At 43.3% G+C, this 14,767-nt stretch overlaps 1 protein-coding gene across 1 annotated transcript in view; it reads left to right on the top strand.

Annotated features, from left to right (window-relative positions):
• Nucleotides 1-14,767, top strand: part of PHLPP1 (PH domain and leucine rich repeat protein phosphatase 1) — a 201,537-nt gene that overhangs the window by 154,038 nt on the left and 32,732 nt on the right. The window contains exons 11-12 of the mRNA XM_010854816.1: nucleotides 9,562-9,762; nucleotides 12,881-13,043. Coding sequence (XP_010853118.1) covers nucleotides 9,562-9,762; nucleotides 12,881-13,043 — 364 coding nt within the window. The remainder of the gene's footprint in view (nucleotides 1-9,561; nucleotides 9,763-12,880; nucleotides 13,044-14,767) is intronic.

Here is a 14,767-nt window from a genome sequence, read left to right as displayed (position 1 = left end):
CTAGGCAAAATCTGGGCGCAGTTCTGTAATGGGAGTCTACTTGTTCTCTTGGGGGATCTACGCTGAATTGGTAGAAAAAAAAATAAGTAGATGCATTTGGGTTTTAGGAGTCTTTGAGATAAAATTGAACTCTGGGTCTTGTAAGGTCGTGGCTTGCAGAGAAGGTAAATAGAGCTGGAACTGTCCAGTAGATAGTAATCACTCTTGTTCATTTCTGAGGATTTAATTCTAAAGGGACACTTGTATACGCGTTGCATTCTGAGGCGTCGGTAAGCAGTCTCTGAGTCTCCCAGGTTCCAGGCGCATCTGACGGCATGTGTCTGAGGGTGTGCGTACAGTGGTCCAGGAGACGCTGCGTCCGTGTTCAGATGTGTCACATGAGGAGCTTGTTCAGATGAGGCCGTCCTGCGACCCCTGGGGTTGGGAACTGCTGCGCTGACTGTTGCCTCGTGGCCCTCCGCCAGTCCCCCATGTTACCTAGGCTGTACAGTCCCAAATGGACAGGGCTGCCTGTATGAGCTGGAATATTTCTAGTCACACAGTGTGAAAACCTCAGGACCCGAGTTGAGCCTCTGAAGGAGGACCCTTCTACCCAGGGAGGCAGAGGAAGCCGAGCCTGCAAGTGAGAACTAAAGGCGTTTGGGCAGAAACGCCCTTGGCCGAATGCACAGGCCTGTCCAGGGCCAGCTTTGTTTTGAAAAGCAGGGCTGTCTTGGGGGACGTAGGCAGCCTCCGCGGGTCTTGAGAGGACGGCAGGCCGTGTTCAGTGCGGCTCTGGCCCCGGAGTGCTCTGGAGTAACGGGCCGAGGCGACTGGGAAGGGCAGGCGTCCTGCTTCTCTCCTGTGAGAGAAAAGCAAGCGACCCACAGGGGCTGAAGTGAGAAGCGTTCCAGAAGGCACGCTGCCCTTGTTTTCCAAGAATGCAAGAGCTGCATCTCTGGTTTGAGTCTCTGGGGCAGACTGGGTTATGAAAAGGGTGGGTGAAGTCGATGAGGTCTTTTTTGAATGACGTTCTTGTATTATCTCACTCGTTGGAAGACAAGAAAAACAGAACTTTTAAAAATTGAAATATGGTTGACTTATTATATTAGCTTAAGGTGTACAACGGCATAGTGATTCAATTGATGTTTATAGGTGACGTGCTATACGAAGTTATGATAAAAATACTGATTTTATTCCCTCTGTTGTACCATACTATTTACTGCCTCTTAAAGGGTTAGTACTTTTTTCTACTTATCCCATTTCCAAAACCTAAGTAATTGAGGTTTTATCTACCTACTTTAAGAGTTTTTAATTGAGATTAATTAAGATTTTATGTTGAGGCATAATTTACATTCAAGAAAATGTAGGGATAGAGTATATTTGGCTTGATTAGTCTGAGGGGAAGGAATAAACTACTACCGACATTGTTGGGAGTAGGTCAACCTAAAGACATGAAGCTTAAAATATTAAAAGAGGGCTTTTTAGGAGACAGTCGTCACAAGCCCCTTCAGGTGGTTTCAGCTGTGATTTGATTTAATTTACTTGGTTCAGGATGGCCGGTGTCTTACTGACCTTGTCGGTTTATGTCACCGGTTTGGGTGCTGCAGGAAATTGAAAAATGACTAATCCTCAAGGTACTTACAGCCTAATGCCAAGTTTAAAATAGCTGCACAATAAACTAATAAAACATGGGGTTAGAGGGAAAAGAAGAATGTAAATGATAGGGTTGGTTTTCATTTAGGCTCCTGGTATGCAGAGCAGCTTTCTGTTGTATAATACAGAGCTTTGTATTTGGCAGATGGCTCCAGGCAGCGATGAAACTGCTTCAGTTCTCCTTCTATTCAGTTTGCTTCATAGTACAAATCTTTAAAAATATATGTAGATGCTCACTTTTTCTTTCTTCTTTTTTTCTGGTAATAAATTATTGTTACCAGTTCTGTGGTTATGTAACTGAGGAAAAGGCCTGAATATATAAGTCTTCGTGTCAGACTTTATTTTTTTGGGCTCCAAAATCACTGCAGATGGTGACTGCAGCCATGAAATTAAAAGACGCTTACTCCTTGGAAGGAAAGTTATGACCAACCTAGACAGCATATGAAAAAACAGAGACATTACTTTGACAACAAAGGTCCGTCTAGTCAAGGCTATGGTTTTTCCAGTGGTCATGTATGGATGTGAGAGTTGGACTGTGAAGAAAGCTGAGTGCCGAAGAATTGATGCTTTTGAACTGTGGTGTTGGAGAAGACTCTTGAGAGTCCCTTGGACTGCAAGGAGATCCAACCAGTCCATTCTGAAGGAGATCAGCCCTGGGATTTCTTTGGAAGGACTGATGCTAAAGCTGAAACTCCAGTACTTTGGCCACCTCATGCGAAGAGTTGACTCATTGGAAAAGACTGTGATGCTGGGAGGGATTGGGGGCAGGAGGAGAAGGGGACGACAGAGGATGAGATGGCTAGATGGCATCACTGACTCGATGGACGTGAGTCTGAGTGAACTCCGAGAGTTGGTGATGGACAGGGAGGCCTGGTGTGCTGCAGTCCATGGGGTCACAAAGAGTCGGACATGACTGAGCAACTGAACTGAACTGAACTGAAGTTAGAAATGGTTTAGTTTGTTCTCTAAATAGAACTTGTGCTTGGAAGCTTCATGAGAGGTCAGAAAAACATGTGTTATTGGAGAGAGCAAAAGGTTGAACTCTCTTTCTAGGGAGATTTCTTTAGATCTGAACCTGGCTGCTAAAATGCAGTATCATGGTTTTAATTGCATAATGTTGTCTGTGAGATATTACAGCTTTGGGATGGTGTCTTTTGATCTGCTTGACCTGGTAGCAGTTAACTGGAGAAGAGAGAGGAATCTAAATTAGACGACTTGTAGTGATATCCTCGGCTTCCTCTGAGAACTTCAGGCCAGTTTTCCCCCATACTTTTGTTTTTTGGCTGTGCTGGGTCTCCGCTGCTGCTGGGGCTCTTCCCTGGTTTGGGGGGCGGAGGCTGCTCTTGGCTGCGGTGCATGGCTTCTTGGTGCTGTGGGTCCCCCGTTGCAGAGCACGGGTCTAGGGTACGCCAGCTCAGTGGTTGTGCTTCCAGAGCACCTTCAGACCGCTTGTATTAAAAGTCTTATGGCGTGAATCAGCAATCTAAGTTTATGAGTTTGCTCTCCATGTTTTTCTTTGAATGTTGTGTCTTTGGACTGGCAGCTCAATAACTATGGACAGATGTGAAGTATGTTGGACCATATTTGCCAATCAGTGGACTGTGATTTTGTATCTTGTGATCAAGACAGGACTTGGTTCTGTGAGGGAAACTGGCAAGTATTCTAATCTGGATCTTAACTGGCCTAGTCCTCCCATCTTACTGAAGTTGAGAATTTTCTTGATGGAAACCCCCAAAAGAGTTTCAGATAATCAGTGTCCTTCAGCAGATGGACAGAAGTGGTGTGATGTCCCTGTGGGTCACCGGGGTGGGTGGGTGAGGTGCCGCTGTCCTGCTGCTGCTCCTGAGAGCTTGGCGGTGGCTGATTCCTGGGCCATTTTGCGTTTGCACTCTTACGTCATGGCCAGAGAACTGCTTCTGATGAGATAAGTCTAATTAACAAAGCCACAAGGGGCCCTTTATAGGAGAGTTATAGATTCCTGTTATAAGTGGAGATTAGGGTCTGTTTTTTCCCCCTGGTTGGAGCAAAATAAGGTATTTTCAGGGGATGGGAAGGAGGAGAGAGTGTATATGTACAAATGAAGTACATGGTAATTATTAAAATATCCCCAGAATATTAGTCACATTACAGACCATAAGTTTTAGTGACTCAGACAGAATGGGTGTAAATATCAAAGGGACTAAAAGGGAATAGAAGATTTGGGAAAGCGTGATCAATTGACCATGACAACTGGTGCCTTTTGGCAAAGATGGAAAATTTCTGACATTTTGAAGAGCTAGATTGCCTGTATTATTTTTCCTAAGGGAAGAGAGCTATCTTGTGAAGTTCTGATGTTTTGATAGCCATAGTGAAATAAAATAGTGTTTCTCAAAGGGTGTTCAGGATCCCCTAGATTACCTACTAAACATGCATTTTTCTGGCCATTTTCTCATTTCTACTGACTCAACTTGGCCAGTCACCAGAATTCTTAATTCTGTATAGATTTTTGAAGCCTGTGTGCTGTGCTTAGTTATTCAGTCATGTCCAACTCTTTGCAACCCAATGGACCACTGTAGCCCCCCAGATTCCTCTGTCCAAGGGGATTCTCCAGGCAAGAATACTAGAGTGGATTGCCATGCCCTCCTCCATTGAAACCTTACCCTGACCTAATTAATAAGAATATCTGGGAGGTAAAGTTGAGAATCACAGACCTTCCGGAATGAGAACATCACTTTTGTGTGTTTTTGCTAGAAGTGCATTACATTATTCTAATGATAATAAAACATCAAACAAATCTAAATTGAGAGACATTCCACAAAATGTACTTTTTTAAAGTGTCAAGGTCATTTGAAACAAATTACACTGATTAGAGGAGACGCATGAGGCACGGTAAGGAAATGGAATGTGCAGTCCTCAGTTGGATTCTGGAGCAGAGCGGGGACGTGTGTGGGGTGACTGGCTGAGTCAGGAGAAGGGCTGAGATTAGCTTACAGCGTTGCCTCGGTGTTGGTTCTTAATATAATTACACTCAATTTTTAAAGTTAATCCTTTTTGAGTTCTTGTTCAGCAGGTCTTCCATCTGTATGACCTTTGTTCCCTTGCCCTGTAGGCTTATGATCTTTATTGCCCAAGCCAGGCACATTTTCAGACCTTGCCAAATAATAACGTGTGCATTCTGTTTGGCTGTACGCATGTACTTTCTCTTCCCATGCAGTTCTCACTATTAAGCGGCATTGCTATACAATGAATAATAGGCATCCTTTTTTCAAACTGGTAAGTGGGGATGTAGTAATTTAGTGGGTTTCTACCAGCACTTAAAAAATGGGATAGAAAATATCAGTGTAAGACAGAGTAAGGTTAAATACTGTTGCAAGAAACTTTTGTTTATATGTGTGTATTTTGCATCTTCACTAGGCGGTCATGTAAAATGTTGTACTCTTAGTTGCCACTAATGAAAAGTTTGAAAGTCCCTGCTTTAAGAGCTACCAGTCTTTTGAAGATAGATGAAGTTGTTAAAAGCATTGCGTTGTGTAGACACATCAAAAGTAATTTAGAGTATTTTGTTTGACACCTCTTAAGGATTTTTAGGGCCAGAAATCAGGGGGTTGTATAAAAGTTAAAAGGATTTCACTGTGCTTAGGGTCTTAAGCTTTTGCATTTTTAATAGACCACAAGTCACAGTACCTATCTGCATAAAAAATAATTCGGATGCAGAATACCTGGTCTGCCTGCAAATACATAGATCTGTGGTGGCACCGATCCTATGCTTCGTTTCAAGGACAGAATTTAGCTGTAAAATTTAAGGGTGTGCTGGGAATTACTAAAAAAAAAAAAAAAACAGAAGCAAAACAGAAAACCCTAGAGGAGCCAGAACAGACGGACAGAATGTGCCAGGGAAGAACAGAGGGATTGCTCAAGAACCAGGAAGCGGATTTGTCCCCTGCGCCGTGGGCAGCTCTCCAGATGCTTCAGGGCAGGAATCCTGTGTGAGTGTCCTTTCTCTGCAGTGTCACACTCTCTGCTGAGGAACGGTTTGAGTGCTGTGCCGTGTGTCCCGTTATTTTAGGGATGGAGTCTGAAGTGTATATGGTGTGTGTGTGGTCTTCACACTGCCCAGCAGGTGCTCTGCTTGACCTCCAGGGTTTTGGGGGAAGATGACATGAAAATGTCCTCAGGAAAATGTTTTATTATTTCTGTTTCTGTCAGTTAAATTTTGGAGAATTGTATTAGGTAATCGTGGGCTTTCTTGGGGCTTCCCTCATGGCTCAGATGGCAAAGATCTCTGGGTCGGAAAGATCCCTTGGAGAAGGGAATGACTACCCACTCGAATGACTACCCACTCCGCTCTTCTTGTCTGGCAAATCCCATGGACAGAGGAGCCTGGCAGGCTGCAGTCCGTGGGGTCGCACAGAGTCATACACGACTGAGCGACTGAACAGTGCCCCTTTCAGTCTTTAAGATCAGTGAGATCTGGGTTTATTTCTGATTCTGTCACTAATTTCCCAAGTGGCGTTAGTGTCAGAGAACCTGCCTGCCAGTGTGGGAGGCGAAAGAGACACTGGTCTTTCGGAGCTTCCCCGGTGGCTCAGGATAGCAAAGATCCCTGAATTGGGAAGATCCCCTGGAGAAGGGAATGGCAACCCACTCTAGTATTCTGGCCTGGAGAATCCCATGGACAGAGGAGCCTGGCGGGCTATAGTCCATGGGGTTGAAAAGAGTTAGACATGGCTGAGCCCACGTGCGCACACACACACAGCCACTAATTACTATTTAACAGCAGCCAAGTAATTTGACTTTTCTCAGCTTCAGTTTGTCTTCTGTGAAATAGAGCGGGGGCATCTCTGGACGGTGGGGGGATCGGATGAAACAGGAGATCGGAAGAAGCACTTTACCAAAAGACGGCAATGACACGCAACTGCTTTTCTCGGGTCTTTATGAGAGGGTTGAGTCGTGAAGGGGGTTCTATGGATCAAAGTCTTCATGGCGTATTAAACAAATCTTTTATGCAGTTACTGCAAAAATCTACAAGGGAGAAGCTTGAGGACGTTCTCCCATACCATACGGAGTTGAGACCTAACTCAGTGCTTTAGGAATTTAACTCTCCGGAAGGTTTTGAAAGCAGAGGGGGGTAGGGTTTTACACCCTATTTATTGAGTAAAACTGTTATCCAGACTGGAGACATTTTACAGAATTAAAGCAGTTGCTCACTCTGATGGATATAACACGTAGACGATTAAACCAACTTGATCTGCCTTCTGCTGAAATGTGCGGCTGTGTGACAGGTGTGTTTATTTCTTGAAGGGTGGGCATTGAATTTAATTTCCCTGAGACGATTATAATCAGAAATGCTTTTAGGCCAGTTGTTTGCTCTGTGACCATTAACTAACAAGATGATTCAGTCAGGCTTAATTCAGTTAAAACTCAATCTTTCGAAACCAGCCATGTAGTTTCAACTTAGTTTTATTTCCTGGAGGGGTGGAATGTGGGATCCCCCGCCTCAGTTTCCCATAAAGCATGTATAAGCTTCAGTACAGGCACATTTCAACAAGATGAGTGGACAAGTCTTTCTGGAAATCACTTCCGTGTTGTAAGGATTTTTAAAGTTCCTTTAGTAGTTTTCTAGGTGAGCATTCACTAGTCAATCTTTTTTCCTTTTTCAAAACAAATTTCCTTCTTTTTTTCCTGGCCTAAAAATAATGCAAATATTCATGACTTAATTTCTTTTCTTTTCATATGTTTATAACTACATATTTCCTAGAGAATTGTGTTTTAATGAGATTGTCAGAGTTTCTCAATTAGCCCTATTCCAAAATGTTTTAGGGCAATGCATTTTAATGTTTTATAATTCTACACTGGAGAAATCCTAACAGGGTATTTAAGTCAGGTGATAAAACGAAAGTCATAAAAGAGCTTTAAAGAACTATGGTGCTGGAATGGGTTTCCTTCCTAGTTCAAAACCATTTCAGAAACTTCATGAATGACCTTTATTTTCTTCTCTGTAGCACACACGACTGTAATTTCCCATGACTATTTATGGTCTGTACAGCCCTTTTCTAACTTCCTTTTTTTTTTTTTTTTTAAATGTCAACAGAATATGTGTTTCTTTAATGGAAAATGTTCTATTTGGGGGAAGCTGCTTTTCCTCAGCTATGTCATGGAGTTGTGTGAGTGTTTGTGTGTGTGTAAGTGTGGGGGCTGCAAGATCAGAGAGTATTGAATTAGTGGATTGAAAGATTGGAACGACAGTCTTGATGGTGACTCCTGAATACAGAGCCTTCTTTTTATCCTCAATTAAAAATATCTGTACCTGGTATTCCAGAGTCTTTCTTTTTAAGGAAGATTTTATTCTTTTTTTAAACTAAGTTATGGTAAAATAGTCCCGAATTGAATGCAGAATGTGTCAAACGTGGGTGGTTTTGAAATGAGAGAAAGTCAGTTCATTAACATTGGTTCATTCCAGGTAGGGGTTGGGGAACAAGGCAGCTTTGGCCTTGGGGACCGTGGTAGGTGGGTCCTGTGGGCTGGACAGTGGTCAGTCACTGTGGCCCCACGATGGAGCGCCCGTGCTGGAGATCACCAGGATGCAGCAGGGTTGTCTGTCTGCCCAGGTCCTGCTCCGCCCTTCGCTTCCCTTTTCAGTGACTGGGAGCCTGATCCCAGCAAGGATTCTGTTTCAGTTCTCCAGCTTTGCATTTTCTATTTATCTGTGTTTCACAGTAACTAAGGAAGTATTACCGTTTTTGACAGTTTTAGTTATCTCAAGTATAAAAACATTCTTCATAGTTTAGCTGTTGTTCACACTGTCATTTGGGTTACTGACAGTGTATATTAATACGTGTTTCCATGTAAACTTTATTAAAGTATAATATAAATACAGAAATGGGACCATAAGTATGAACGTGTCAGTTGCTCACTCGTGTCCCGTTCTTTGCAACCCCATGGACTGTAGCCCGCCAGGCTCTCTGTCCATAGCATTCTCCAGGTGAGAGGACTGGAGTGAGTAGCCCATTTCCTTCTACTGCAAGTATAGTACTTGATAAACATTTTCAAAGTGAACACACTCATGTGACCAGCACCCAGAGTGAGAACCAGAGCAGTATCATACTGGAAAAATTAGAAGCTATCTTCTAGACACTGCCTCCCTTCCCTGACTTTTAATATTGTATATTAGTTTTGCCTGATTCTGAACTCTGTAACTATGGAGTCATGCAGTGTATCCTGTTATCTAGATTCTCTTAGTAGTATCATATTTTTTAGATCCATCCTATTGATACATGTAGTTCTTCATTTTCACTACTATACAGTATTCCATTATTTTACTACAGAACAAATTATCTCTTGCAGTTGTGAATATATGTCAGTAAAATATGGTTTATACAGCATGCTGAAAAGGACTTAGTCACTATGTGATTTAGTTATATTGTGATCTAACATCTAATTGTTTTATTGCTATGAAAACTTTTATTTTAAAATAGGCAATTGTGTTTCTCTTTCTTAAGACAGAATATTAGCTTTACCTTATCACTTTCCTTTCTACTCCCCACCAGCTATAAAATATGACTTCCTTTTTCTTTTGTACTTCCATAAAAATTTATTTCTAGGGAATTCCCTGGAAGTCCAGTGGTTAGGACTCCATGCTTCCACTGCAAGGGGCAAGGGTCAGGGGACTCAGATCCTGCAAGCCACACAGTGTGACCAGGAAAAACAAACAAACAAAATTGATCTCTATCTCTTTGTAGTTAACACATTTAGGTAATTATTGTGTTCAGTATAGATTGTGGAGTCATATATCTATATGCCTGCCAAAGCTAAAACCTATCTTTAAATTCGTGTTTCTAAACCCAGTTTCCAGTATGGTGGGTATCTGACAGGAAACTTCTAGATTTGTTGAGAATTCTGGGGTGGAGCTCTGGCTTATCAGCATGATTTTGTTGTTTGTCATCGTAGCCTGAGATTCCTGAATGCGTCTGCAAACAAACTGGAAAGCCTCCCTCCAGCCACGCTTTCGGAGGAGACCAACAGCATCTTACAGGAGCTGTATTTGACGAACAACAACCTCACAGATAAATGTGTGCCCTTGTTAACCGGACACCCCCATCTGAAGGTTCTTCACATGGCCTACAACCGACTTCAGAGTTTTCCCGCAAGGTAAAAGAAGATTGCAGAGTGACATCCTTCATTGCATTTCTGAAAATGGGTTCATAGATGAAAAGGCAAAAACGAAAATGTTTAGTTTCCAAATAGTGTAAAGCTTATTCCTCTTTTCTATAAGCCATTATCAACATTCCACTAAAAAGGAATGTGTTTATTTTTCTAATATGAATGTATCCAAGAACCCAGTTGCTAGACTATTCTTACAATTTTGAAACAAAGTATGTTATTTACAGGTATGTTTTTTCTTTTGATTAATTAAAAAAATTAACAGTATGGCGAGTGAGAATTAGAACCTTAACTAGGAACCTGAAGGTTCTTAATTAGCTAATAGCTTTGGATTTGTGTTTATGGTATAAAAAGCAGTGGTGGCTTATTTGATCATAGAAACTGTGACACTGGAAATAATTTATGGCTCTCAGAAAATTCCACTTTTAAGTCTATTTTAATTTGAATTTGTAATCTGGGAAACAGTAGCACTGTATCTTGCTTTGAATGAATCCGCACACTGAGCCTGCCGTGGAGGACTTACTCTGCTTCTCTGTCATTGGCATTTATCCATTTAACAAGTCAGGTCCGAGAACTCACATCCACACACCAAAGAAGCACACACTAACCCCTGTGGTATTCTGCTGTTAACTGCAGCTTAGCATTGGGCCAAAGCAGAATACTGGCACAGCCTCCGTCTGTGGCCATCAAGGTTAGCAGTCTGTTGAAGCCCTTACTAAAATGGGGAGGCCCAGATATGCATTGACTTCTAGTATTGCTTTATTTTGTAGTATACATTTATTTTCTCCCAATCATTTGATGTTAATGTTTAAGTTTTTCTTTCTTTTTTCTTTTTAATTGTTATGTATTTTTCTTTTACTATGGAATGAGGTGAAATTTTTAGAAGAAAACATGGTGGTCCCATAAGAATAACACCCCTGAAAGGGCTCCCCGTCCTCTGAGATGGTTAGATGCCAAGCACGGCCATCCCCTCAAGCTCTGAGGGTTCCCTCGCGTGACCCAGGCCACTGGTGACCGCCCTAAATACAGAAACTTGGTTTTTTTCCCACCTTCATTCTATGTTGAGGCATGGAAATTTCTTTAACACTTTCTTCCTTGGGCCTGATTTCCATATTTTGAATCTTTTTTCATGCCTGTTGCTTATTGATTTCTTCCCATTTCTTTTCAAAATATGTGACATATTCAAATAACAATCTCTTACAAATTCAGGCTGTCAGAGATGGATTACTTCACACTCTGTACACACAGGGGTGTTTGTAGCGTATCCTAACACCATGTTGAATGTTTATGATATTAAAAGATCTGATTTCATCAGGTAAAAACTTAGTTCTTGTATCTTTGGTATATATCTCAAGTAATCAAATAAAGTAGCCTTTATTTTTGAGAGAGAACAGAAGGGCAATAAAGGGTTTCTCGCTAAATTGTTTGGATGGTTTATTGTGACAAGTGAAACTGCAGCAGGCAGGTGAGGTACCAATAACTGTGGTGCCTATTAAGACTCCGGCATCACCCGAGGTGGAAAAGGGGTCAGAGGAGTGATGGATGCATCTGGGGCTGGGGGTGGGGGCGGGGGAACTTTCTCCCTCTAGATTTACAGAAAATATAGGAAACCCCTAACTCTGGAGTTTTTCTTTATTTGGTTACTGTAATTATTGATTTATGTAACTAATGTTAATTCTAGACTATAGGTTAAGATTAAACAATAAAAGACATCCTTAAACAAAAACGTTAAATTATATTCAACGTGAAAGTCGCTCAGTAGTGTCCAACTCTTTTGAGACCCCATGGACTGTATAGTCCATGGAATTCTCCAGGCCAGAATACTGGAGTGGGTAGCCTTTCCCTTCTCCAGGGGGTCTTCCCAACCCAGGTATCGAACCCAGGTCTCCTGCATTACAGGTGGATTCTTTAGCAGCTGAGCTATCAGGGAAATTATATTAGGGTGTGTTATTAAGGTAGAGTCAGAAAGGTGCTTTCTTTGTAGATATTTAGCAGAAGTTGAGAGAAATTTCTTTGGGTACAGATAGAATTTGGCTCAGCTAGAAGGTCTGTCAGTGGCTCAGACAGTAAAGAATCCACCTGCAATGCAGGAGACCTGGGTTTGACCCCTGGGTGGGGTGGATCCCCTGGGGAAGGGAATGACTACCCACTCCAGTATTCTTGCCTGGAGAATTCCATGGACAGAGGAGCCTGGTGGGCTACAGTCTGTGGGGTCTCGAAGAGTCCGACACGACTGAGTGACTGACACGCTAACGCAGACAGTCTCGAGGTGATCCGGGTGGCCCGTCAGCATTCTCCTCAGCACCACTTCGTTATCACACGTGATGTCAGAGGAATTTGGGGAGTGGGTTTCAGGAGAAAGCATATCTTCATATAAGCCTTCCCGCTTCTCCTCTGTATCCCCTTGAGGTCTCAGGGCCAGTACAAAGAAACCCTGCTCTTAAACTAAGCTCTTTAAAGCACATGTACTGGATTAATGCAGACTTTTGACCAATTCGAGTAGGATTTTCACTGCAGTTCAGACTAAGCCACATAGCAAAGTGATTGTTGTCAGGATATCTTAATTCACACGCAGAGTAGGAAAAGGACATCCGTTTTTCTTGTTGTTGCCAATTTAAAGAGTTGAAGCTAAGACTTTTTGTTTTGTAGTAAGAAAAGTGTTAGTTTCTCAGTCCTGTCCAGCTCTTTGCGACCCCATGGACTGTAGCCCACCAAACTCCTCTGTCCTTGGAATTCTCCAGGCCAGAATGCTGGAGTGGGTTGCCATTTCCTACTCCAGGGGATCTTCCTGACCCAGTGATTGAACTCAGGTTTCTGAACTCGGGTTTCTTGCATCTCCTGCATTGCAAGCAGATTCTTTGCTGTCTGAGCCACCAGGGAAGCCCCTGTAGTAAGAAAAGAGGTGTTAAACTACTTTGATCCTCAAAAACAGTAGTGAAAAAGTGATTCAACAAGTCATTTGTTAAAATGATTCCGAGTGAATCTTTAAAGAATCTTCAGACTAAATTACCCTTTGGTTCTCATTATCTATTATTAGTATTTTCTTTTTAAATTTCTTTCTAGTTACTTTGTGATTTGTCCACCTTGGATTTTCTCTTTTTTTTAGTAAAATGGCGAAACTGGAGGAACTTGAAGAGATCGACCTCAGTGGGAATAAACTGAAGGCCGTGCCGACGACCATCCTGAACTGCAGGCGCATGCACACCGTGACAGCTCACTCCAACTGCATTGAAGTCTTCCCTGAGGTGATGCAGCTCCCGGAGATCAAGGTATGTGGTCCGAGCCGTGACCCCAGCCTCAGGCCGAAGACGTGCTTCCTGTGAGTCACCGGCTCAGGATGCCGGCACCCTCCGCCGGGTTCCTTGGAGTGAGGACGCCTCTGTTGTTCTTGCTCCATCCCTCCTCGCTGCTGGGCCACGCTGCTGAGTTGGCCGAGGTGGGAAACCAGTAAACAAGAAGCCCTGGGCTGGGAGTGGGGAAGGTGGCTCAGAGGCCAAGAGTCTGCCTGCGGAGACACAGGAGACTGCGAAGACACCCTGCTGGAGGGAACGGCTGCCCACTGCAGGGTTCTTGCCTGGGGGTCCCATGGACACAGGAGCCTGGTGGGCTACCGTCCGTGGTGTCACAAGGGATCGAACACTACTTGCGACTGGACGTGAGCCGCGTGGCCACCTCACTCGTTCCCATCTGTCTAACAGCACCTGTCGCACCTTTTTCCAGGGTGTCTGTGAGACTCAGAGACTGAGCCAGGCTTGATAGGAGTTTGAAAGAGCCAGCAGCACCCCGCACCCCACACCCCGATTAAACAGCGGCATCCCCATGGCGCTGTGGGGTAGTAGCAAGTCCCTGTGCAATGTAGTCTCACTGCTGTTTAAAGACCAGACATGCGCTTCAGTTGAATGATGCTGGCAGAACAAGTAGTATCTCCCATTTGGTAGGCAAGGAAGCTGAGGTGCTGAAAAAGAAGGTGGTCTGTGTCAGTGAAGACGGCAGCTTGGTGGCAGAGGCTTTCTACACCTCATGACTGTGGCAGTCTCACGGGATGAAACCAGTTCACTAGCAGGAACGTCATCTAACAGTTTTTTTTTTTGGGCGCAAAGAGTAAGAAGTTCTTTCATTTGTGTCTCAGCATTTCTGATTATTAGTTTTATGCTTAATAAAGAAAAAAAGCTCTGGTTATAGACTCAGGATATATTCTCATCTCCTAAAAAGGAACAAATGTCATCCTGTTTGAAATCACTTTGAATAGCATGAACAATTTTTCATCACAGGAGTACATTTACATGGTTGAGGTGTGTACGAGCCATGTGATAAGTGTGTGTGTGTTTGCTTTAGGCCATGAAGTATTTTACTTTGAGCACTGTAATCTCGTATATGACTGTGGCATTTTGGAATACTTACTGAAAATTCACAGAATTTTTTTTTTTTTGCCATGCCGTCTGGCTCACGTGATTTTAGTTCCCCGACCAGGGATGGAACCCGGACCCCTGCAGTGGAGGCACAGTCTTAACCACTGCACCACCAGGGAAGTCCCAGAAGTATTCTATTTTTACTTTATAGTACCTTTTACAGTGGGTAAGAGGTGGGCTTCTGAAGGGAATATATCTGGAGTTGGATTCCAGCTCCAAGTCCCTTAATTGTTCTGTTCCCTCATCTGTACAATGAGGGAAAGAACAGCACAGAGTCACAGTGTTGCTGTGAGGATGAAATGGAATAAAACGTGCAGAGCATCTGAGGGAGGAGTAAGAACTCTAGCGAGAGCACTAAATGTGGGCCATCATTAGTGACGAGGCCTCCGTAGGGGTCAGCTCTGATGTTGATTATGTGGAGCAACTGTTCTGGCTGATGATCAGGAGAATCCAGGAAGCCTGTCACTTAAGCACAGGCTTCTCTGATTCCAGCACAGGAGCTGTGCTGACAGCTGAGCCTGCCGGGGGCTGCTAGCCGGCCCATCCTGGGAGGGGGTGTGGTGTGTCTCGGGGGCTCATTAAAC

The sequence above is a fragment of the Bison bison genome, unplaced genomic scaffold (assembly GCF_000754665.1).
Source record: "Bison bison bison isolate TAMUID 2011002044 unplaced genomic scaffold, Bison_UMD1.0 scf7180017864349, whole genome shotgun sequence".
Classification (NCBI taxonomy): Eukaryota; Metazoa; Chordata; class Mammalia; order Artiodactyla; family Bovidae; genus Bison; species Bison bison.
The sequence above is the reverse complement of the archived record's forward strand: the minus strand, read 5'-3'. Positions and strand labels throughout refer to the sequence as shown.